The sequence below is a fragment of the Oncorhynchus mykiss genome, chromosome 7, assembly GCF_013265735.2.
Source record: "Oncorhynchus mykiss isolate Arlee chromosome 7, USDA_OmykA_1.1, whole genome shotgun sequence".
NCBI classification, from domain to species: Eukaryota; Metazoa; Chordata; class Actinopteri; order Salmoniformes; family Salmonidae; genus Oncorhynchus; species Oncorhynchus mykiss.
The window spans coordinates 33,770,071-33,794,239 of record NC_048571.1 but is presented as its reverse complement, the minus strand read 5'-3'; the positions used below and the strand labels follow the sequence as shown (position 1 = coordinate 33,794,239).

General features: G+C 40.1%; 1 protein-coding gene and 1 long non-coding RNA gene across 2 annotated transcripts in view; one reads left to right on the top strand and one right to left on the bottom strand.

Moving 5' to 3' along the window:
* Positions 1-19,359, bottom strand: part of LOC118965285 — a 24,848-nt gene extending 5,489 nt beyond the window's left edge. The window contains exons 1-2 of the long non-coding RNA XR_005052571.1: positions 19,225-19,359; positions 18,483-18,667 (exon numbers count right to left, since the gene is read on the bottom strand). This is a non-coding gene — a long non-coding RNA (uncharacterized LOC118965285). The remainder of the gene's footprint in view (positions 1-18,482; positions 18,668-19,224) is intronic.
* LOC110527679 (cytochrome c oxidase subunit 6C-1) lies at positions 19,332-24,169 on the top strand. Its single transcript, XM_021609117.2, has 4 exons — positions 19,332-19,725; positions 23,305-23,419; positions 23,598-23,729; positions 24,098-24,169. Exons 2-3 carry the CDS (start codon positions 23,315-23,317, stop codon positions 23,721-23,723), a joined length of 231 nt encoding a protein of 76 aa, XP_021464792.1. The 5' UTR covers positions 19,332-19,725; positions 23,305-23,314; the 3' UTR covers positions 23,724-23,729; positions 24,098-24,169.

Below are 24,169 nucleotides of genomic sequence, written 5' to 3'. Positions count from 1 at the left end.
CATACCTTGAAGGCAGAACTCAGTGTGTCAGAGTGAGCAATGAGCTGTCGCCCACTCGTAGCTATGATGTGGGCGTGCCCCAAGGGTCAATACTGGGGCCCCTCCTGTTCAGCCTGTACATTAATGATCTGCCTTCTGTCTGTACTGGGTCTGAAGTTCAAATGTATGCAGATGATACAGTGATATATGTGCATGCAAAGAGCAAACAACAAGCTGCACAAGAACTCACTACTGTAATGGTCCAGTTTACAAAGTGGCTCAGTGACTCGTGTTTGCATCTCAATGTGAAAAAAACTGTTTGCATGTTCTTCACAAAGAGGGCAACAGATGCTACTGAGCCAGATGTCTATGTGTCAGGGGAGAAGCTCCAGGTGGTATCCGATTTTAAGTACCTTGGCATCATACTTGATTCCAACCTCTCTTTTAAAAAGCATGTGAAAAAGGTAATTCAAATAACCAAATTCAACCTAGCTAATTTCCGATTTATTCGAAATTGTTTGACTACAGAGGTAGCAAAACTTCAAATCTATGATACTCCCCCACTTAACATACTGCTTGACTAGTTGGGCCCAAGCTTGCTGTACAACATTAAAACCTATTCAGTCTGTCTACAAACAGGCTCTCAAAGTGCTTGATAGGAAGCCCAATAGCCATCATCATTGTCACATCCTTAGAAAGCATGAGCTCTTGAGTTGGGAAAATCTTGTGCAATACACCGACGCATGTCTTGTATTCAAGATCCTTAATGGCCTGGCTCCCCCTCCACTCAATATTTTTGTTAAACAGAAAACCCAGACATATGGCAGCAGATCCACAAGGTCTGCCATGAGAGGTGACTGTATAGTTCCCCTAAGGAAAAGCACCTTTAGTAAATCTGCATTCTCTGTGAGAGCTTCCCATGTCTGGAATACACTGCCATCAGACACACATAACTGCACCACATATCACACTTTCACAAAATGCTTGAAAACATGGCTAAAGGTCAATCAGATTTGTGAACATGGCCCCTAGCTGTGTGTTGCCGCTTTCCATGTTGTCTGTTGTCTGTAGCTTGTGAGGTGTGGAAACACTTTGTTGCTTTTATGAATTTTGTCTTGCTGCTTTTTGTTTTATGTTGCTCTGTCTGTATGCTACGTCTTGCTTGTTCTATGTTGCTCTGTCTGTATGCTATGTCTTGCTTGTCCTATGTTGCTATGTCTTGCTTGTTCTATGCTGCTATTGTCTATATTGTAATTGTTTTTAATAACCTGCCCAGGGACTGCGGTTGAAAATTGGCCGGCTGGCTAAAACCGGCACTTTTACTGAAACGTTGATTAATGTGCACTGTCCCTGTAAAAAAAAAAAAATAATAATAATAATAATAATAATAAAAAATAAAAAAAATGTTTTGGGGCTGCCTCTCCTGGCCACGCTGCTTGGTCCTTTTGTGGTGGGTAGTTCTGTCACGGCCGTCAAAAGAAGTGGACCAAAGTGCAGCATGGTGAGCGTACATTTTCGTTTTATTTAAAAATGTCGCCAACAAAACAACAAACGAAAGAAACAACCGTGAATCTTACAGGGCTAAGTGCCACTAACAAAGTTAACTACCCACACTGAAAGGAGAGGAAAAGGGCTACCTAAGTATGATTCCTAAACAGAGACGATAGACAGCTGTCCCTGATTGAGAAACATACCCGGCCAAAACATAGAAATAAAGAAACATAGAAAACAAAACATAGAATGCCCACCCCACATCACACCCTTACCTAATCAAATAGAGAAATAAAACGGCTCTCTAAGGTCAGGGCGTGACAAATCCTTTGTTGATTGCTGGGTTCTTTATTGTCTGTTGACTCTATGAAGTTGCCTCTGAGTTACTCTAATCGAATCCTCGAGCTGATTACTCTCATATATATCCAAGATGGAGTAGCAGTGCAGACGTGGTTTGTTGTCCTCTCGTTTACTTTTTGTATTTTTCGTCTTCTTTGTATATATTCCAATTTATTTTTCAATCTTTTTTTCCATTTTAAACTAAATATACCTTCCGGTAACCCGCCTCACTCAATGTGACACAGATCCGCCATTTCTTTTAGACCCTATAGCCAAACTTTCATCAGAAGGTAGCCAGCTAATTAGCTAAGTTACTAGCCATTTAGTCATTGTTAGCCACTGCTAGCGGCCTTTACCCTCTGCTCAGGCACCAGCCGTTTTTTTAGCCTGGATAATACCTGCCAGCCTTTGACTGTTTCAAATCAAATCAAATTTATTTGTCACATACACATGGTTAGCAGATGTTAATGTGAGTGTAGCGAAATGCTTGTGCTTCTAGTTCCGACAATGCAGTAATAACCAACGAGTAATCTAACTAACAATTCCAAAACTATTACAAGTGTAAAGGGATAAAGAATATGTACATAAAGATATATGAATGAGTGATGGTACAGAGCAGCATAGGCAAGATGCAGTAGATGGTATCGAGTACAGTATATACATATGAGATGAGTAATGTAGGGTATGTAAACAAAGTGGCGTAGTTTAAAGTGGCTAGTGATACATGTATTACATAAAGATGCAGTAGATGATAGAGTACAGTATATACGTATACATATGAGATGAATAATGTAGGGTATGTAAACATTATATTAAGTAGCATTGTTTAAAGTGGCTAGTGATATATTTTACATCAGTTCCCATCAATTCCCATTATTAAAGTGGCTGGAGTTGAGTCAGTGTGTTGTTTTTCCCCACTACAACGCCAGATTCCTGCCGTAAACCCCTGGACCATTAATCATCACAGCTAGCTATCTTCAACTGATTGACCCAGCCCCGAAGCTAGCCCTGAGCCAGGCGCATCTCCCGGCTAGCAAACGAAATTCCCACAACTACAATACCTCTTTAGCCATCTGGCTTGTCGCCACGACGCCCCGCCGCACCACCACCACTGGTCGGCAGACGTAATTCCATCAGCTGTGCCTTCAACCGGCCTTTGCCGGATGATGGAGCAGACGCTTCTACTTACCCCGGACTGCTAACTTTAAACGCCGTGTCTCCCGCGTGCTAGCGTAGTAACGACTACCTAGAGGTTTCCCTGTTTCATCTATTGCTGTACACTGGACCCTATGATCACTTGGCTACATAGCTTATGCCTGCTGGACTGTTCATTTATCACGGTACTCCACTTTGTTTACCTTTGTTTATCTGGGGGCGACAGGGTAGCCTAGTGGTTAGAGCGTTGGACTAGTAACCGGAAGGTTGCGAGTTCAAACCCCCGAGCTGACAAGGTACAAATCTGTCGTTCTGCCCCAGTTAACCCACTGTTCCCAGGCCGTCATTGAAAATAAGAATTTGTTCTTAACTGACTTGCCTGGTTAAATAAAGGTAAAATAAATAAAATAAAAATCTGTCACCCTAGCCCCAAACTCAGGCCCTGTGTGTAGTTAGCTGACCCTCCCTGCCCATTCATCGCCATTTTACCTGTTGTTGTTGACTTAGCTGATTAGCTGTTGTTGTCTTACCCGTTGTTGACTTAGCTAGCTCTCCCAATCAACACCTGCTTTCGACTATGTCAATCACCACATCCTCATCGGCAGACTCGACAGCCTTGGTTTCTCAAATGATTGCCTCGCCTGGTTCACCAACTACTTCTCTGATAGAGTTCAGTGTGTCAAATCGGAGGGTCTGCTGTCCGGACCTCTGGCAGTCTCTATAGGGGTGCCACAGGGTTCAATTCTTGGACCGACTTTCTTCTCTGTATACATCAATGAGGTCGCTCTTGCTGCTGGTGAGTCTCTGATCCACCTCTACGCAGACGACACCATTCTGTATACTTCCGGCCCTTCTTTGGACATTGTGTTAACAACCCTCCAGGCAAGCTTCAATGCCATACAACTCTCCTTCCGTGGCCTCCAATTGCTCTTAAATACAAGTAAAACTAAATGCATGCTCTTCAACCGATCGCTACCTGCACCTACCCGCCTGTCCAACATCACTACTCTGGACAGCTCTGACTTAGAATACGTGGACAACTACAAATACCTAGGTGTCTGGTTAGACTGTAAACTCGCCTTCCAGACCCATACCAAACATCTCCAATCCAAAGTTACATCTAGAATTGGCTTCCTATTTCGCAACAAAGCATCCTTCACTCATGCTGCCAAACATACCCTTGTAAAACTGACCATCCTACCAATCCTCGACTTTGGCGATGTCATTTACAAAATAGCCTCCAATACCCTACTCAAATTCTTTGTCCGCCTCTCCTTCCAGTTCTCTGCTGCCAATGACTGGAACAAACTACAAAAATCTCTGAAACTGGAAACACTTATCTCCCTCACTAGCTTTAAGCACCAACTGTCAGAGCAGCTCACAGATTACTGCACCTGTACATAGCCCACCTATAATTTAGCCCAAACAACTACCTCTTTCCCAACTGTATTTAATTTATTTATTTATTTTGCTCCTTTGCACCCCATTATTTTTATTTCTACTTTGCACATTCTTCCATTGCAAAACTACCGTTCCAGTGTTTTACTTGCTATATTGTATTTACTTTGCCACCATGGCCTTTTTTGCCTACCTCCCTTCTCACCTCATTTGCTCACATTGTATATAGACTTGTTTATACTGTATTATTGACTGTATGTTTGTTTTACTCCATGTGTAACTCTGTGTCATTGTATCTGGCGAACTGCTTTGCTTTATCTTGGCCAGGTCGCAATTGTAAATGAGAACTTGTTCTCAACTTGCCTACCTGGTTAAATAAAGGTAAAATAAATAAATAAAATAAACACAATACATGTATGTTTTGTTCAATAATGTACATATTTATATTCAAACATTTCAGTTTACATTGGTGCGTTACTTGCAGTACATTTTGATTCCAAAACATTCTGTGATTTTGCAGAAATACTCATAATAAACATTGATAAAAGATACAAGTGCTATTCACAGAATTAAAGATAGACTTGTCCTTAATGCAACCGCTGTGTCAGATTTCAAAAAAACTTTACAGAAAAAGCATAATCTGAGAACGGCGCTCAGAGCCCAATCCAGCCAAAGAAATATCCGCCATTTTGGAGTCTACAGAAGTTAGAAAAAACACGATAAATATTCACTTACCTTTGATGATCTTCATCAGAAGGCACTCCCAGGAATCCCAGTTCGACAATACATGACTGATTTGTTCCATAAAGTTCCATAAAGTCCATAATTTAGCCATTTGTTGTTAGCATGTTCAGCCCAGTAAATCCATCTTCATGAGGTGCAAGCAATTGGTCCAGACAAACTCGAAAACTTCCGTTACAGGTCGTAGAAACAAGCCAAACAATGTATGGAATCAATCTTTAGGATGTTTTTAACATAAATCATCAATAAGGTTCCAACCGGAGAATTTCATTGTCTGAAGAAAAGCACTGGAAGGAGAGCAAACGCTGTCGGGAGCGCGCGTCACAAGCCTGAGACACCCTGCCAGACCACTGACTCAAAGAGCTCTCATGAGCCCCTCCTTTATAGTAGAATCCTCAAACCAGTTTCTAAAGACGGTTGACATCTAGTGGAAGCCCTAGGAAGTGCAACTTCATCCATATCTCACTGTGAATTCAATAGGGACTGGGTTGAAAATCGACCAACCTCAGATTTCTCCCTTCCTGTTTGGATTTCTTCTCAGGACTTTACCTGCCATATGAGTTCTGTTATACTCACAGACATCATTCAAGCAGATTTAGAAACTTCAGAGTGTTTTCTATCCAATACTAATAATAATATGCATATATTTACATCTGAGACAGAGTAGGAGGCAGTTCACTCTGGGCATGCTATTCATCCAAATGTGAAATGCTGCCCCCTATCCCTAAAAGGTTGTCACCCCAGCAGTCCTACAATCTAAGCTAGATGCCCTCAATCTCCCACAAATTATCAAGGAAACCACCAGGTACAACCCTAAATACGTAAACATGGGCACCCTCATAGATATTATCCTGATCAACTTGCCCTCCAAATGAACCTCTGCTGTTTTCAATCAGGATCTCAGCGATCACTGCCTCATTGCCTGCAACCGTCATGGGTCCGCGGTCAAACGACCACTCCTCATCACTGTCAAACGCTCCCTAAAACACTTCTGCGAGCAGGCCTTTCTAGTCGACCTGGCCCACCTGCGCCTCATGACACTTACCTGGACTCCATCACCTTCCTGATTACCTCCCCTATATCTATCGCTACCCTTAGTTCTTTCCCCAGGTGTTATTGACTCTGTTTATGTTTCATGTCTGTAAGCATTTCTTGTTTTGTACTATGTTATATTTACATTTGCACTCCCTGTACTTGCTTCGTGACTCCCAGCGTATATGTTACAGGCGGTCCTCATGAGAGCCAGTTTCATCATAGCACTTGATGGTTTTTGTGACTGCACTTGAAGAAACTTTTTCAAAGTTCTAGAAATGTTCTGGATTTATTGACGTTCATGTCTTAAAGTAATGATGGATTGCCATTTCTCTTTGCTTATTTGAGCTGCTCTTGCCATAATATGGACTTGGTCTTTTACCAAATAGGGATATCTTCTGTATACCACCCTTACCCTGTCACAACACAAGTGATTGGCTCAAACACATTAAGAAATAAATTAATTCCACAAATTAACTTTTAACAAGGACCACCTGTTAATTTAAATGCATTCCAGGTGACTACCTCATGAAGCTGGTTGAGAGAATGCCAAGCATATACAACACTGTCATCAAGGCAAAGGGTGGCTATTTGAACAATCTCAAATATAAAATATATTTGGATTTGTTTAACACTTTTTTGGTTACTACATCATTCCATATGTGTTAATTTATAGTTTTGATGTATTCACTTTTACTCTACAATGTAAAATAAAAACATAAAAAACTTGAATGAGTAGCTGTGTCCAAACCTTTGACTGGTACTGCCTACATACATACATATACATGCACACATCTTTTAAAAATATATTTTCCTTAAATTTTGCTCTAACCCTACCACCCCTCCCCTAATTAGAGTAAACTCATGAACAAGAAGTGGTTAGAGCGTTGGACTAGTAACCAGAAGGTTGCAAGTTCAAACCCCCGAGCTGACAAGGTACAAATCTGTCATTCTGCCCCTGAACAGGTAGTTAACCCACTGTTCCTAGGCCGTCATTGAAAATAAGAATTTGTGCTCAACTGACTTGCCTAGTTAAATAAAGGTAAAATAAATCAAACTTCCAGCTTATACACACTATATACATTTTACGACAATCTATTTTACAAGGGTATTATTTTGTTTGTTTTGAGTCCTGTCCTTCCTCTACCCTCCCATCTATTTCTGATGTCCATCAAGTTTGATTTATATTTGCTATATATTATTTGCCATAATTAGTACTAGAGGGAGAGACACACCAATTACCAATCCCACAAACACCCAGAAAAGGCTACTCTCCTCAATGTTATCCTTACAAATAAATCCTGATAGGTATCAGGGTTTTCTGTAATGACCTTATTGATCACTATTTTACAGCCTGTGTTCGTAATGGCTGCTCAGTGAAACGTCCTGTCCTGATTTGTCATAGAGCTTGCTAAAAAACTTTAATGAGCAACCCTTCCTTCCTTCATGACCTGGTATCTGTAAATTAGTATAGAATCAGCTTGATCCCCTCTGTTAAAGACGCTAGCACCTTCTATTTTTGATATTTTCAGTTGTATTGTTAACAAACACGCCCCCATTAAGAAATGAGAATTAAAAACAGGTTCAGCCCCTGGTTCGACCATGATCTTGCAGAGTTACTCCAAATCAATATCTATCAAATTGGCTATCTGGAAGGCCAAAGTTAGTTACTTTAAGGAGCAGTTCTCTTTCTGTGGGTCTAACCTCAAGAATTCTGGAAAACAGTTAAAGACCTACAGAATAAACCCTCCTTCTCACAGCTGCCCATGTCCCTTAATGTTGATGCTGCTGGCTGAAAACTAACATTTCTAGAAAATGGCTCCATCAAATAACAAACAAAATAAAACATCAACAATATGAGCATACATATATGTGTGTCACATGTACACATGGCATATGCTTGGGTACCACCTTGACATCTCTGATCTGCTTGCCTCAATAAATTAATGCTAGAACATTGGTAGCCAGGATTAGCTATTTGTTTCTAGTCTCCTATTAATTGCATAAGTGCAAGTTAGACGCAATATATTTCGTTTGCATGTGAGCATGTCCTTTTGACAGTCCTGTCAATGTTGAGTGATCACACATGCCTCAGCGCACACATGTTACTTTGCCTGCTTGCAAATGTGTGCTAAAAGTTGGGATGTTTCATAGTATTTATGATTATCTTAACTCCCCACCACCATTTATTATTTCTATTATTAATCAAGTTGAGACTGAACATGGACAAGGCACAGGAGAAACAGAAGGAGAGCCACCGGAGGAGAATCAAGGAGACCAAGTGCTTTGACATCCGGGTGAATGACTTGGCTTGGAAGAAGGACGAAAGAAAGGTGAGACCTGGGAAACCTTGGTGATGTTTCGCTCCTAGCCGGTGTCACCATCCATTAAGGTGAATATAAACATCTCAGATTATAACTATTTGCATTTACCTCCTTGTGGTGGGCGGCATCGCCATGCTGTCAGCAGTACCAACACTGGCCCAGGGGTTTCTCCAAATAGTACATCTCAAGGCTAACCACTGGTTCACGTTAAGTAACAGCCGCTTCTAGGTAGGTACTGTTAAGGTGTAAGACTCCAGTGGTTATGACAGCTTGTTATACAATGAAAGTGGTAGGGAAAGAAAGAGGGGGAGAAGGAGAGACAAACGAATTCCGCTATTGTACATACAGTTGAATAATACGCTCACTGTAAATATGGATATTTAGCACCCTAACAACCGCTCATTCGGATTTAGAAATGCAACATATATTTACGCTTAGATGCCTTTGTCTGTCGTCTCTCTGAAACTACTCGATCCGTCTGTGACGATTAGTTCGACAGAAAGTCTCTGGTTGTGTAATTCTCTGGTTGTCCACCAGAGGTCACAATGTCCTCAGTTGTAGTAGGCTTCTTTGTCTCTGAGTGTTCGTTAGACTGGGTACATCAGAAGTACACACGCGGTGGTCTTTGGTCGAGTTCATTAGACTAAAGTACTTAAACAGCAGCAGACTGAATGTTCTGATGTAGTCTTTATCTTCTTCACTCAAGTTTGAGTCTCACCATTTTCTGGTATGGTAGTTTTAAACCATTTCAATGTGTAGTCACACTTTCTGGTCTAACTAACTCTGGTCTAGACTGGGTAAAATGTTATAATTATCTCATTTAGAAGGGTAAATTCACATTATCTTTTCACAAATAGTTTCATATTTAATCATACAAGTTTTACAACATTTAGATGTAAATCTGATATCTACATTGTGAAAGCTCTTAAAGATATAGTTATCTTGTTATACTAGCCGTAATGACATCACAAAATGCTAAATGATACGACATGATTATTGTTTCGATTCCCACCAATTATTTCCCACATTCTTTATCTTAGGAATATTGTTTCATTATCATTATTATCATTATTATATTATTACAACCGGTCATTAAAGTCATAAGACCGGCCCACTTCCCCCTTTCCTCTCTGGTGGGAGAGGGGGGCTCTCTTTGATCCTCACCTAGGAGGGAAAGTCAAGACAGTAAGATAAGTAACATTAATGTGTGGGGCGGCATCGAAATCATATTTTTTACCCCGATGCCTGTTTATTCAGAAAAAGCAGAAGATGGTAAATAACATTAATCACAATAGTTAGCCTATGCAAATTCATAGGAAAACAAAAGCTTATTAATAGGAATACATTTAGCCTAATTGGTAACAAATATGACGTGGGAGAAAGTCAAGATGCTAGTCAGGCTTTTGTTTGACAAATCCAGATTAAATATAGGTCTTCATGTGTATCAACTCTGTAGGTGATTGTGGGCTAAATCAAATTCAAACTGCTGAAATGTTTAGGCTTCATCATTATCTATGATCAAATCAGGCTGGGGTATATTAGGTTCCATTTACGGTAAAGGTTGTGCTAAAGAACACACAGATATTAATAGCCTGATTCAATGGGATTCTCCTGAATAATACATGTTTTTATCTGTTAAACTGTTTGGTCTATGCATAGACCCATACCGATTCTAACTGTTTGGTATTTTGCGGTAGGCATAGCTCTACATTGCAGAGCATTTAATAAACCAACCACATTTTCCTGTGATGTTAAGGCTGAGCAAGACCTTCGATAGGCTAGTGGACTATGAGGATATAATCCTAGATCGCTTTATATAATCTGGGCCGTTGTTTTTCCTAAAGCTAAGCAAACAAGGGGCAGAATATGCTTTTTGTCCATCTCTATAACAAGGGTTAGGCCTATATCCTCACATACCCCCTCAATTCGAACCCTGCTTTTAACCATAAGACGTCTCCACAGAAATGTATAGACTAAGGATTGCATGGTGACAGTGATTGTGTCTGTTAACTTGTTATGGCTGTAATCCCGATATCGGGATCGTTATGACAACTACCAGTGAAAATAGAGGGCGCCAAATTCAAACCACAGAAATCTCATAATTACAATTCCTAAAACATACATGTCTTCTATCATTTTAAAGCTAATCTCGTTGTTAATCCCACCAAAGTGTCCGATTTCAAATAGGCTCTTCAGCGAAAGCACTACAAACGATTGTGTTAGGTCTCCACCAAACCACAATAAACACAGCCATTTTCCAGCAAAATATAGCATTCACAAAAAGCATAAATAAAGATAAAATGAATCACTAACCTTGAATTATCTTCATCAGATGACACTCATAAGACTTCATGTTACACAATACATGCATGTTTTGTTTGATAAAGTTCATATTTATATCAAAATATCTGAGTTTACATTGGTGCGTTAGATTCACTAGTGCCAAAGTGGTTTTGCATAGCCACATTGTTTCAACAGAAATACTCATCATAAATGTAGATGATAATACAAGTTATACACATGGAATTATAGATATACCTCTTCTTAATGCAACCGCTGTGTCAGATTTCCACAAATGTTTACGGAAAAAGCAACCCATGCAATAATCTGAGACGGCACTCAGAACAGTAGCCAAATTAGCCTCCATGTTGGAGTCAACAGAAACCAGAAAATACATAAATGTTTTCTTACCTTTGATGAACTTCATCAGAATGCAGTCCTAGAAATCCCAGGTCCGCAATAAATGCTTGATTTGTTTGAAAATGTCCGTTATTTATGTCCAATAAGCTACTTTGGTTAGCGCATTTAGTAAACAATTCCAAAGTCACAAAGCGTGTCCACTATAATGTGACGAAATGTCCAAAGGTTCCGTAACAATCAGTAGAAACATGTCAAACAATGTACTGAATCAATCTTTAGAATGTTGTTAACATATATCTTGAATTAGAATTACTTCAGATGAGTGGTGGAACGCAAGTCCTTCCCTTGTGAATGCGCCTGGTGAAAGCATGGTCAACTCGTGGCACTGGTAACTATTTCCTGTCTCATTCGACACCCCTTCACATTAGAGTCATCAGACAAAGTTCTATTGACTGCTGACATCTAGTGGAAGGCGTAGGAAGTGAAAACTCATCCATATCTCGCTGTAATTTCAATGAGACCTTGGTTGAAATATGCCACCTCCAGAAAAATAAACAGGAAGTGGAATTTCTCAGGTTTTTTGCCTTCTATATGAGTTCTGTTTTACTCACGGACATAATTCAAATAGTTTTAGTAACTTCAGTGTGTTTTCTATCCAAAACTAATAATAATATGCAAATATTAGCAACTATGACTGAGGAGCAGGCCATTTGATATGGGCACCTTTCATCCAAGCTACTCAATACTGCCCCTGCAGCCATAAGAAGTTAATCTGGTAAACTGGGAAGTGGGGAAAAAAATAGGTCAAATCATGACATCAGTGATTTTCAGGTTAGAGAAAGATGCCAGAGTTTCTGAATAAGAATTCCGAATTGACCATACAAAAAAAATCCCAGGCTGAGCTCATTGTTTTCAGAGTTCCCAGTTGTCTTGAACGCACTGATGTCGGATGTCAGAGATTGCCGACTTCCGAGTTGTTTTGAATGCGCCAGGCTACCTCTTATTTATGAATAGGGCTACCTCCTACAAAGAAGCCCTTGTGTCTGTATTGATGATAAATATCTACACAGTAATAGTGGCTGGCTGCGATATCAACTAGCCTAATAATTTTTGTATTGAGGTGATATGCCTATTTTAGCTAAATCGACAAATTAAATTGTTTAGATTACTCTGGCAATGAAAAATAGTTTTTACAAAATCATGTACATGATTTGTAAGGCGTTCATGGTGAGATCTTTAATAATAAACTAAACAGACAAACTAACACGTGACACGTAACCAGTGGCGTACCATGGGCCTGGGGCCTGGGCCTTCAGTGAGGTCCTACACAGTCCCACCCGAATTAATCCACCTCTTATTACCATCATTATGATCCATGGCTCTAGACACTATAAATTTAGACAGAAACGCAGTATAACCAGGCGTTGCGTCACCTTGAAATTGACATTTTTATTCAGAGAATTGCAGGGGAAGAGTACAATACAGTACAGTTCAACTAATAGGCAAGAACATAGTCGAGTGCAACAGAGTTATATTAATATTCTTCTTCTATCCATTTCTGGTCCACAAACTTTGAGCTTTAAGTAAAATAAAATAAAATATGTTCACTAAACAGCGCATTGTCGCACCCAAAGCAGTTTCACCGTGATGATAAAGACATAACTATTCACTGAAAATAAAAGAAAGAAAACAAATCATTTGCAACATAGGCTATTTGCCATTTTATTTTGTTAATATATAGGCTATTTAATATTAACAAAATAAAATGCGAAAAAAAATTGTGTCCCCTAAATGAAAGTTCCTGTTTACCCAAAAACATGACACAATCAATGAGTCTTTTCAATATTTCCCTATTTTTCTTCACCTTTTCATTGTGCAGCTCCGTTGCCCTGCGCGCTTGTTCATTGAGCTGTAGATCCACTCGGGTGTCCCCAAAAGTTTTCAAAAGCACCATTGCTTGTAAGTGCCCAGCCATACTTTGGTGTCTCGTTGCTGCCTTGGTTAGACAACTCAAGTTTGCAAAGCCAGTGTGGCTCCAAACACCAGATCGATCACTTGCAAATAGGCATTCCCAGCAGTACAGTTTGCAGTGCTTCTCGGAGCCTGTGAGCCATTGATAGCGCTCGTAGTTGGAACTTTGAAAGTGGCGAACGAACCCCTTTCCCGCCTGTGACAGGCTTTGTAGCGTCGCCGTCGGGCGACCTCTCCTTACAATGTCTAACTTTTCTTGAAAAGTTCGTCTTGAGAATGGCGTTATAATTATATCCTCGACCAAATCGATTTCTTCTCCTCCTTCCGCCATTGTGGGTTGAAAAAACAGCTTAGTAGTATGCAAATTAATTTGTTTATCAAATTCAGTTTCCTAGTTCTGAGGTTCTGCATAGACATGCCCATAGGACCTGCCTCTCAATATTGGTAATCCAATCAAAAGACGTGCACGCACTACGCCTGCTAGCTGGTTCCTGTGTAACACTGGAGCAAGCCAGCAGGCGTACAATAGCCAACTCTAAAGCTGATTGGTTGACACTATATTTTCATTTCCATTCACTTTAAGCTACAAGCGCCCGCACTGTTGATTCTGAAGGCCTGAGGGCAGATTTTAGACCCCTGGCAACACATGATGGCTGAATATGATTGGATAAAAGATCTAACATAAAGACCAGCCCTCCAAATCTCAACCTGGGGCTGGAAGCAGTGCAACCAAGAGGAAAGCTATGAAATGAAGAGTATAACTCTTACTCTGGAGAATAATTGAATACATATTTGTGGGAAAATATATTTTTTTTAAAGTATATTCTGATGATGTTTAGGCCAGCAGAGAAGGCCTTGCTGGCCCTGACGGACAACCATTGCTTGTAAGTTTATTATGAACAAACTGACAGATGACGGGTCAGTGACACGTTACACAACGTAAACACTACATCTACATGACGTGTCACATGAAGTGAACGCGTCGGCAGTTTGACACCTTAGAAAAAAAACTTGTCTCCATTGATAGTCCATGTTAATTCATGCCGGTATTTTATGGCGCTAGGAAGATGTTAATTGACTTCATGAGAGTAGCTTCACACGGCTTAATTACGGCCCTTATCACCCCCCATACAAACTGACACATGACATGACGTGTCAGTTTCACCTGTACACGAGGTGAACACTATGTCTACACGACGTGTACGTGTCACATTACATTAACATGAGGTAAATGTGTCGGCAGTTTGAGGATGCCTTCGAAAAAAACTTGTCTCCATTCATAGTCCATGTTCATTTATGGCGGTATTTTATGGTCCTAGGCCATGCTTAATTTGAAAACTGGGAGGTGCTGGAACAAAAAGTGAGCGCAAGAGGGGGGAGACCTGGGGTGCTCTGAGGTACCAGACTGCATGAGAAAAACTAAAAAAAACGTTATAATAACAAAGCATTGCATGCATATCATCACATTGATATAGTGGCATAGAGCAGTAGAGTAGAGGCATTACAGAATTTGCACACATGGGGAAAGTTTTAGTGGCCTAGGTCTGTGAAAATCTTTGCCTTTTATAAACAAACTTTTTTCATGCAATTCTACGTCCTAAATAAAAACGACCTTGTCTTGAATTAGGTAGTTAGGCCTATGTGTGGAGACACATATTGCAGGCTACAATATGAGGAAATTAGTCCTAAAAATGATATCCAGTTTCACTGACTCACCCAATAATGCACAGCTTACTCGCTGGTGATGGCCGATGCACTCATGCCAAAAGCCTCTTTCTCTCTTTTCAGCAAGATAAATTTCCATTCCAACCTGTGTTTACCCGCGACTGTATTTGAAATATTGCAAAATGGCCTGTTTTGTCTGCATGCTGTTTGTTCAATGACAGATTTTCTGCGCGTTCCCAACTGTAAGCTATGCCTTGTTTTTGGGCTACACTCCACAGCTAGGCTATTTTTTACAAGACGCTACTGATCCTCTGGGGCAAAAATACAGGCTTTCTCATGGTGTAGTAGGCTATTCTGAGTTATTAAATGTATTTCTAAACAGACAGCAATAACTAACATTTTCTCCAAATGTATTTCAATTTATCAGGGGTGCTGCAGCTCCTCCAGAAACCTTTGTGCGGCTATGATTCTATAAGGAACTAAATTATGAAGTGCAATCCTAGGGAGATGTCTGTCAGAGCAGAGAGTGGGAGTGAATCTCATTCTAGTTCTGAGAGAGACAGGCACACTTTTCACACAACCAAGGCCACGCATTGGTCTCAAACAGGTTACAATGTTGCTCAAACCAGAAATATCAGGCAAAGGCTGAAAATCTACTTTTTCACATTACATTTTTTGGATTAACATCTGGCCACATAAAGGCCAGATCGGTGGAATGCTGCAGAGATGGGTGTCCTCCTGGAAGGTTCTCCAATCTCCACAGAGGAACACCGGAGCTCTGTCAAAGTGGCTATCAAGTTCTTGGTCACCTCCTTGACCAAGGCCCTTCTCCCGCGATTGCTCAGTTTCCCCGGGAGGCCAGCCTTAGGAAGAGTCTTGGTGGTTCCAAACTTCTTCCATTTAAGAATGATGCAGGCCACTGTGTTCTTGGGGACCTTCAATGCTGCAGAAATGTTTTAATACCGTTCCCCAGATCTGTGCCTCAACACAATACGGACAATTCCTTCGACCTCATGGCTTCGGTTTTGTTCTGATATGCACTGTCAACTGTGGGACCTTATATAGACAGGTGAATTGAATTTACCACTGGTGGACTCCAATCAAGTTGTAGAAACATCTCAAGGATGATCAATGGAAATAGGATGACCCTGAGCTCAACTTCGAGACTCATAGCAGAGTGTCTGAATGCTTAAGTAAATAAGGTAATTGCAATAAAATGCAAATTAATTACTTAATCATACAATGTGATTTTCTGGATGTTTGTTTTAGATTCCGTCTCTCACAGTTGAAGTGTACCTATGATAAAAAATTACATACCTCTACATGCTTTGTAAGTAGGAAAACATGCAAAATCGGCACAGTATCAAGCCCTGTGGTTCGGGAGATGTCATTTAAGTGTTTTTCAAAATGCGAAAAATCCCTCATGGCAGACTATGTGGGTCCTTGAGGCAAATTTTAGAGGGAACATTGCACCGAATTTCAGGACTCTAGGTCAGTTATGGGCAACTGGCGGGCCACAAAGGCCTTGGCTCAATTTCCCTCGGAAAATAAAAATGTTCTATTTTCAGGCTAATAATAGCATTCTAATTCCTAATTCAATGGTCAATCTAAGGTCTCTCACACCAGTCTCGCTTATCGTGTGTTCCCTGCCCAGTATTCATGGATACAGCTCTCAGATGATAAACATATGTTCCATGCAATTTTAAGATCATTTGGACTACATTGATGTTGACATTTTAAAATGGTTAGGTAAAGGACTTGGTTATGGTTTAGGGTAGGGATGTCCCAAGGATTCCAGTTAGCACTGCCCATAAACATTTAGGAGCAATTGAAGCAAGGACTGGCCATCCATTATATACAAATTATAGTTTTAACCATGTTTTGAGGCTATACAGTCTTTTTTCAGTTAAAAAGGCCTATGATTGGTTCTGATGGGAAGAACAGTAACACTAAGCTCAACAAGCATGTATATATTATTTTCTTCAAGAATCAATGGGTATACAGTGCCCAGATCAGGCTCAGGGCGACTGCCTTCAGATTCACATTTTGAGTATTTGGCACACAGTGGTAGAAGGTACAGTATTGCATTTTTTTAAATTGTAAACCAGAATGGATGGGCTGTAATTGTTGTTCAACAAATAATATGTTATTATGAGTGAAAACTGTTGTCATACATATGTTTCAGGCTGTGAACAGTCGGAGTATTTGGCAAATGGTGGTGGAAGGTGGAGACTGTCCATCAGAGGGTGGAGAGAGAAACTGCTGGAAGGAAGACAAACAAGAAGACATACAGTACATTTGAGCACATTGTTTTACATGGGGTTCAAGTGAGAGATGGGATCAACTGGAAAAACGAATCATTCAACCTCTGTTGAACATTATACTTAGTTTATTTTTTATAGATTTGCTTTTCAATGAAAGAAGACAGCAGCTGATTGACCTATTGACTGTACAGGGTCAACCATGAATAGTTTTGCAAAACGGGTTGTATTTCGCATGGCTCTCGACCTTTGCCTCTCCCGAGTCCGTAACCTTTGATGATCTTCATCAGATGACACTAATAGGACTTCATGTTACACAATACATATATGTTTTGTTTGATAAAGTTTATATTTATAAAAAAAATCTGAGTTTACATTGGTGCGTTACGTTCAGTAGTTCTAAAACATGCGGTGATTGTGCAGAGAGCCACATCAATTTACAAAAATACTCATAATAAACATTGATAAAGATACGACTATTATACATGAAACTTTAGATAAACTTCTCCTTAATGCAACCGCTGTGTCAGATTTCAAAAAAAGAAAGCCAACCATGCAATAATCTGAGTACAGCCTTTAGACAACAAAGCAACCAAAAAGATACCTGCCATATTGGGTAGTCAACATTACTCAGAAATAGCATTTTAAATATTCACTTACCTTTGATGATCTTCATCAGAATGCATAAATGTTTAATTTGTTCGATAATGTCCATCAGTTATGTCCAAATATCTTATTTTATTAGGGCGTTTGGTAAACAAATCCAAAAGCACATTCAGGTCGCGCCGAACGTCGGACCAAAGGTTCAAAAGGTTCCGTTACAGCTCGTAGAAACATGCCATACTAAGTATGTTTTTAACATAAAACTTCATTAATGTTCCAACCGGACAATTCCTTTGTCTGTACAAATGACGTGAGCGCTCCAGACCGAGGCTGTGGCACTCTGCCAGACCACTCACTCAAAGAGCCCTTATGAGCCCCTCCTTTAGAGTAGAATCCTCAAAACAGGTTCTAAATACTGTTGACATCTAGTGGAAGCCATGGGAAGTGAAATATAACTAATATCACCCTGTATCTTCAATGGGGGCTGAGTTGAAAAAGTACAAACCTCAGATGTCCCACTTCCTGGCTGGATTTTTTTCTCAGGTTTTTGCCTGCCATATGAGTTCTGTTATACTCACAGACATCATTCAAACAGTTTTAGAAACGTCAGAGTGTGTTCTATCCAATACTAATAATAATAATAATATGCATATATTAGCATCTGGGACAAAGTAGGAGGCAGTTCACTCTGGGCACGCTATTCATCCAAAAGTGAAAATGCTGCTCCCTATCCCAAAAAGGTTAAATCTGAAAACATTGCAAAGCCACGCCCATTTTCTGTTGAATTGCAGTATGGGCCCTAAAGGCATGGAAATAGGGTCCACTGCTTGTATATTTCGGGTTACGCTTCAAAATCATTAAAGACACACCCTCCGCCACTTACCCTTATGCCCTTGGGGGAATCCCTGTCACCATCTTGGCCGTCGGTTCAAACAAATAGCCAAACAAGGGAAGTTTGCAATGTAATGCCCTCAGCCCTCGTTTCTGATTGAGTTTGCGTGTACAATTATGTTCACTTCGGGGCCTGAAACGTCCCATAATTCATTCCTTCCTCCATTATTGATAGGCCTAAATTTTTAGAAGAAAAAAAAACATTATACCTCCTAGACCTATGCTGTGACAATGAGGAATTTATTATTGTTGGAACACAATTATTGTCTACGCTAGGCTGTAAATTGTAATGATGTAAAATTACATTAGGCCACTCATATGGTGTATTTTGTTAGGATGTATCAGCGAATAGACCTACTATAGAAAAATAGGCTATAGACTATGACACTGAGATGTGCTGTCTGTCGTGGATCATGTATCTCAAGTCATCTTATAATTAACGTGGCCACCAGCAATTATACCTGCCAGGTTTGGCCGATGGACTTACATTTTTAGAATTAGTGTGAGTTGGGTAAAAAAAATAATCTGTGGTAAAATTTAATTCATTTATAGCATAAATTCTCTACGGTCCTTCTCCATCTAATAGCCTAATGGAACTAATTTTAGCATGCAAATGACCTAGCTAATTAGAGGTGAAATTATTATATTTATTAGTTTTTAGCTCTTCCATCACGTGCCAAATAAAAACCTCATATTGCCCTACTTCTGAAAAAGATATGCTTTAGTGGACTCACCCGAGTAACATTAGCCGGAACCCAGAGTAGTTTGATTCTACCGGAGTCGATGCTGAGTTCCCCTGAGTCTCAAACTGAATAGGCCCGAACCCACCGTGTTGACTGGGGTCAGATAGTCACACAGCTTTTACTTTGAAGACAGCTAGCACACGCTTCCTGTTCGAGCCTGTCCTCTCTACGCCAACACCGTCTCTGTTCAATCTTGTGGACGAAATATGCCAAATGAATTAACGCATTCGAAATGATTATCCGTCTTAGTTAAATTCGGATATTGATTGAAAGAACCATACGCGAATCGGTCGGGAACCCTGCACTTGAATTTGGCTATCTCTGATCATTTTTGTGCCCATGACATTTCCATAGATGGACGTTTCGCGTGTCTTGGATTGGACACTTTATTTACTCTGATTGTCCCTTCGCGAGACCAGTAGTATACCTTCCGGAAGATCAACGCCTCAGTGTCGCGCTAACATATTTTGGTGAAGGTCGTGAGTTCTTCTTGTAAGTATTTAGTAAATGTGAACGCTAAATCGAATACTTTCCATTTAATCTGTACAGAAAATATGTACTTCAAGGTGTTGAAATGTTATGATTCTGTCCATTGCATAGTAATATTATAATTGTCGACATTGCCCTCTAGTTTGTTGCAACGTTTGCTAGCTAGCTACTTTAGCCTCGGACTGTCAACTTTCTATTGTTAATGCACTTTTCAGTGGTTGGTGTTATAGATATGTATTTATTCTTCCGGTAAAACTATAGCTAGCAACCAAATTGCCGCAAACGTTTTATTTTTATTTTTTCCCGAATATTGAAATACTGTTTTTAAAAAATTGCCATTGTGTTGATGCAAATAATCAGGTAGGCATAGGCTACTTTGTAGTTATATTAATTGCCTTCCATCTATCCGAAAAAGATTAGGCTGTCATTAGCATCGCTAACTGCTACACAAAGTGTTAGACATAGTAGCCCTTCATCATCGCACACAGCAGGGCTCTACATTCAGGTACATTTGCCAGTGGCCCAAACCTACTGGCCGAATGAGGAAAAAATAATAATAACTGGGTCACGTCAAGATCTGACATGAAAGCGAATGATACGTTCATCATTTCAGGAGCATGTGATTCTCTTTCATGTGTAGGGTGAGCAAGTAGCCTATACAGTGTTTTATACAGACATTGGCAAGTCAAATATAATGGTTTTTCAAGCAATTAATTGTAATAATTTAAGGACCTAACTTACGTTTTATATTTAATTATTGTAACAGTCTATAGGGGAAAAATCTCCCAAATATATGCAAAAAAAAAGTATGCATTACCACTAAGAATAATGCCTTTTTTAAATGTTTTTTTAATAGGCCTACCGAATTACATTATGCATTGACATTCACATTATTTTAAAGTAATCAAATATGTCCACATTGCTTGACTAAATAGACAAAATGTTCCTGACACAAACACACTAATGAAGTCTGTCCATGTCTTGTCAGTCTTTCCGTTTGATATATTGAAGAGTTGAGGGGTTACTGTATCATGTTTTAAAACAAAGTGACCAAAAACCAGGTTCCCTTTGTAATGGAACGCTTTGTATCGAAAACATTTTGTTTTGCGCAGTAGAACTCCTAAATCGGCTACCATAACTTCAATGACTTTTCAAGGACCAAGAGGAGCCTAGGGGAATTGGCGGATTTTCAAGTTAAGCTGTGATGACTGAACTTTGCCCGCATATATTCAACCAAGTGTTTAAAAAGTTAAAATACCTGGTTTGTATACCCAGTCATGCCTTAGCAGTTACTGGTAGAGCTATCATAACTTGTAACATCTTTCCAGCCTCTAATGCTGTTGGTCTTTGCTCCACACAACAACCAGCTGTTTGAGAGCTGCGTGCTCTCCGCCCGACATATTATCTATAGCAGGAATGGGCAAATGAGGGTGGGGGCCACAAAAAATCTGAACTCGTGAGGGGCCGCTGCTGCTCATTGGTCCCCAGAAATGTTTGCTGTTTTAGTAACTGAGTGAGACTAACAAAATCAATGGGGGCCATGATAGTTTAGCGGCCAGCTATCTAAACTTAACTTGGCTGTCTAAAATAGGAGTCAAATGGTTGCAAATGCAGTATCAAACCCTGGGGCCTTTCCACTTTTCTCTATTGCTCCGCAAGCAAGGGGGAGGCCAATGACATCACAGATTCCTGTTAGACAAACTCCTTGAATACCCTACTCCTTGAAGTTGGCAGTTGTCTAGAAAAACACTATTGTGCTCAACTTATATATTTTTTTGCGTGTGTACTTTACTGTATTTATGCTTGGGATATGGCTTTTCAACAGTAAAAGTTCATACAGTGCCTTGCGAAAGTGTTCGGCCCCCTTGAACTTTGCGACCTTTTGCCACATTTCAGGCTTCAAACATAAAGATATAAAACTGTATTTTTTTGTGAAGAATCAACAACAAGTGGGACACAATCATGAAGTGGAACGACATTTATTGGATATTTCAAACTTTAACAAATCAAAAACTGAAAAATTGGGCATGCAAAATTATTCAGCCCCTTTACTTTCAGTGCAGCAAACTCTCTCCAGAAGTTCAGTGAGGATCTCTGAATGATCCAATGTTGACCAAAATGACTAATGATGATAAATACAATCCACCTGTGTGTAATCAAGTCTCCGTATAAATGCACCTGCACTATGATAGTCTCAGAGGTCCGTTAAAAGCGCAGAGGGCATCATGAAGAACAAGGAACACACCAGGCAGGTCCAAGATACTGTTGTGACGAAGTTTAAAGCCGGATTTGGATACAAAAAGATTTCCCAAGCTTTAAACATCCCAAGGAGCACTGTGCAAGAGATAATATTGAAATGGAAGGAGTATCAGACCACTGCAAATCTACCAAGACCTGGCCGTCCCTCTAAACTTTCAGCTCATACAAGGAGAAGACTGATCAGAGATGCAGCCAAGAGGCCCATGATCACTCTGGATGAACTGCAGAGATCTACAGCTGAGGTGGGAGACTCTGTCCATAGGACAACAATCAGTCGTATATTGCACAAATCTGGCCTTTATGGAAGAGTTGCAAGAAGAAAGCCATTTCTTAAAGATATCCAAAAAAAGTGTTGTTTAAAGTTTGCCACAAGCCACCTGGGAGACACACCAAACATGTGGAAGAAGGTGCTCTGGTCAGATGAAACCAAAATTGAACTTTTTGGCAACAATGCAAAACGTTATGTTTGGCATAAAAGCAACACAGCTGAACACACCATCCCCACTGTCAAACATGGTGGTGGCAGCATCATGGTTTGGGCCTGCTTTTCTTCAGCAGGGACAGGGAAGATGGTTAAAATTGATGGGAAGATGGATGGAGCCAAATACAGGACCATTCTGGAAGAAAACCTGATGGAGTCTGCAAAAGACCTGAGACTGGGACGGAGATTTGTCTTCCAACAAGACAATGATCCAAAACATAAAGCAAAATCTACAATGGAATGGTTCAAAAATAAACATATCCAGGTGTTAGAATGGCCAAGTCAAAGTCCAGACCTGAATCCAATCGAGAATCTGTGGAAAGAGCTGAAAACTGCTGTTCACAAATGTTCTCCATCCAACCTCACTGAGCTCGAGCTGTTTTGCAAGGAGGAATGGGAAAAAATGTCAGTCTCTCAATGTGCAAAACTGATAGAGACATACCCCAAGCGACTTACAGCTGTAATCGCAGCAAAAGGTGGCGCTACAAAGTATTAATTTAAGGGGGCTGAATAATTTTGCACGCCCAATTTTTCAGTTTTTGATTTGTTAAAAAAGTTTGAAATATCCAATAAATGTCATTCCACTTCATGATTGTGTCCCACTTGTTGTTGATTCTTCACAAAAAAATAAAGTTTTATATCTTTATGTTTGAAGCCTGAAATGTGGCAAAAGGTCGCAAAGTTCAAGGGGGCCAAATACTTTCGCAAGGCACTGTACATTGCTGGAGGACGTCTAACTACAACCATAAAGAATTTTCTTGACATAAGGACATTTCTGAAAGCAGCATTGTTCTACTTCAACCTAATTAAACAATGTTACATTTTTCTTCTAAACTTTCCAGGTACTCCACAATGTCTCTGGCTAAGCCTGCAATGCGAGGACTCCTCGGGAAGCGTCTGAGGTTCCACCTGCCCATCGCCTTCGCCCTATCAGTGGTGGCTGCAGCAGCTTTCAAGGTCAGCTGATGGATGCTAATAATTTGCCAGTTAAAAAAAAAAAATAATAATAAAAATATTGAGGCTCTGGGTAGAGAAGTGTAAAACGAAAGAGTTAAAGTCCATCATGGAATTGATGTTACCACATTGAATGGATGTCTTCAGGAACAGGCATGATGTAAATACTTTGTCTTCTCAGTACGGCGTAACAGAACCAAGGAAACAGGCCTATGCTGATTTCTACAAACATTATGATGCCACAAAGGAGTTCAACAACATGAGGGAAGCTGGTATTTTTGAAAGTGTCAGGCCAACTGGTGAATAAACCCCTGTGAGTATTTTGCAACCAATTAGGTATCATTTCATCTATCTATTAGGCTAGTGTTTTTCACTTCTTGTCCCTTAGGTCTTGGGTGTGTGCAGGCTTTTGTCCCAGCCAGCAGCACACCTGGGTTGTGTTCTGTAGGCACAAGTCATTAGAAGGTGTTTCAATGTGTAAGTGTGCAAGTATTTCAAAATGTTGTTGCCTATTGAACACACCTTTTGAATCATCTAAACAAGGTCTTCAGATGATTAGTTGGTGCTGGGTTAGGAGAACAAAGGCATGCTGCGGTCCTCTTGGTAATCAATTAGTCAAATTTTCATTGTTATAACTGCAGTACTGTGCAACATCTTATGCTGTCTCCCTTTGTATTACAGGTTGCATTCCTGGTCTGAGATTGACTGATCGAACATTGCTGTTATGTTCTCATAAATAAACTATTCTCTCTA

Excerpts from the sequence above, each read along its gene's own strand:
- LOC110527679 (XM_021609117.2), top strand. The coding sequence starts at position 23,315 with ATGTCTCTGGCTAAGCCTGCAATGCGAGGACTCCTCGGGAAGCGTCTG. Across the intron at positions 23,420-23,597 it reads TGGCTGCAGCAGCTTTCAAG|TACGGCGTAACAGAACCAAG; the intron begins GTCAGCTGATGG and ends TTGTCTTCTCAG.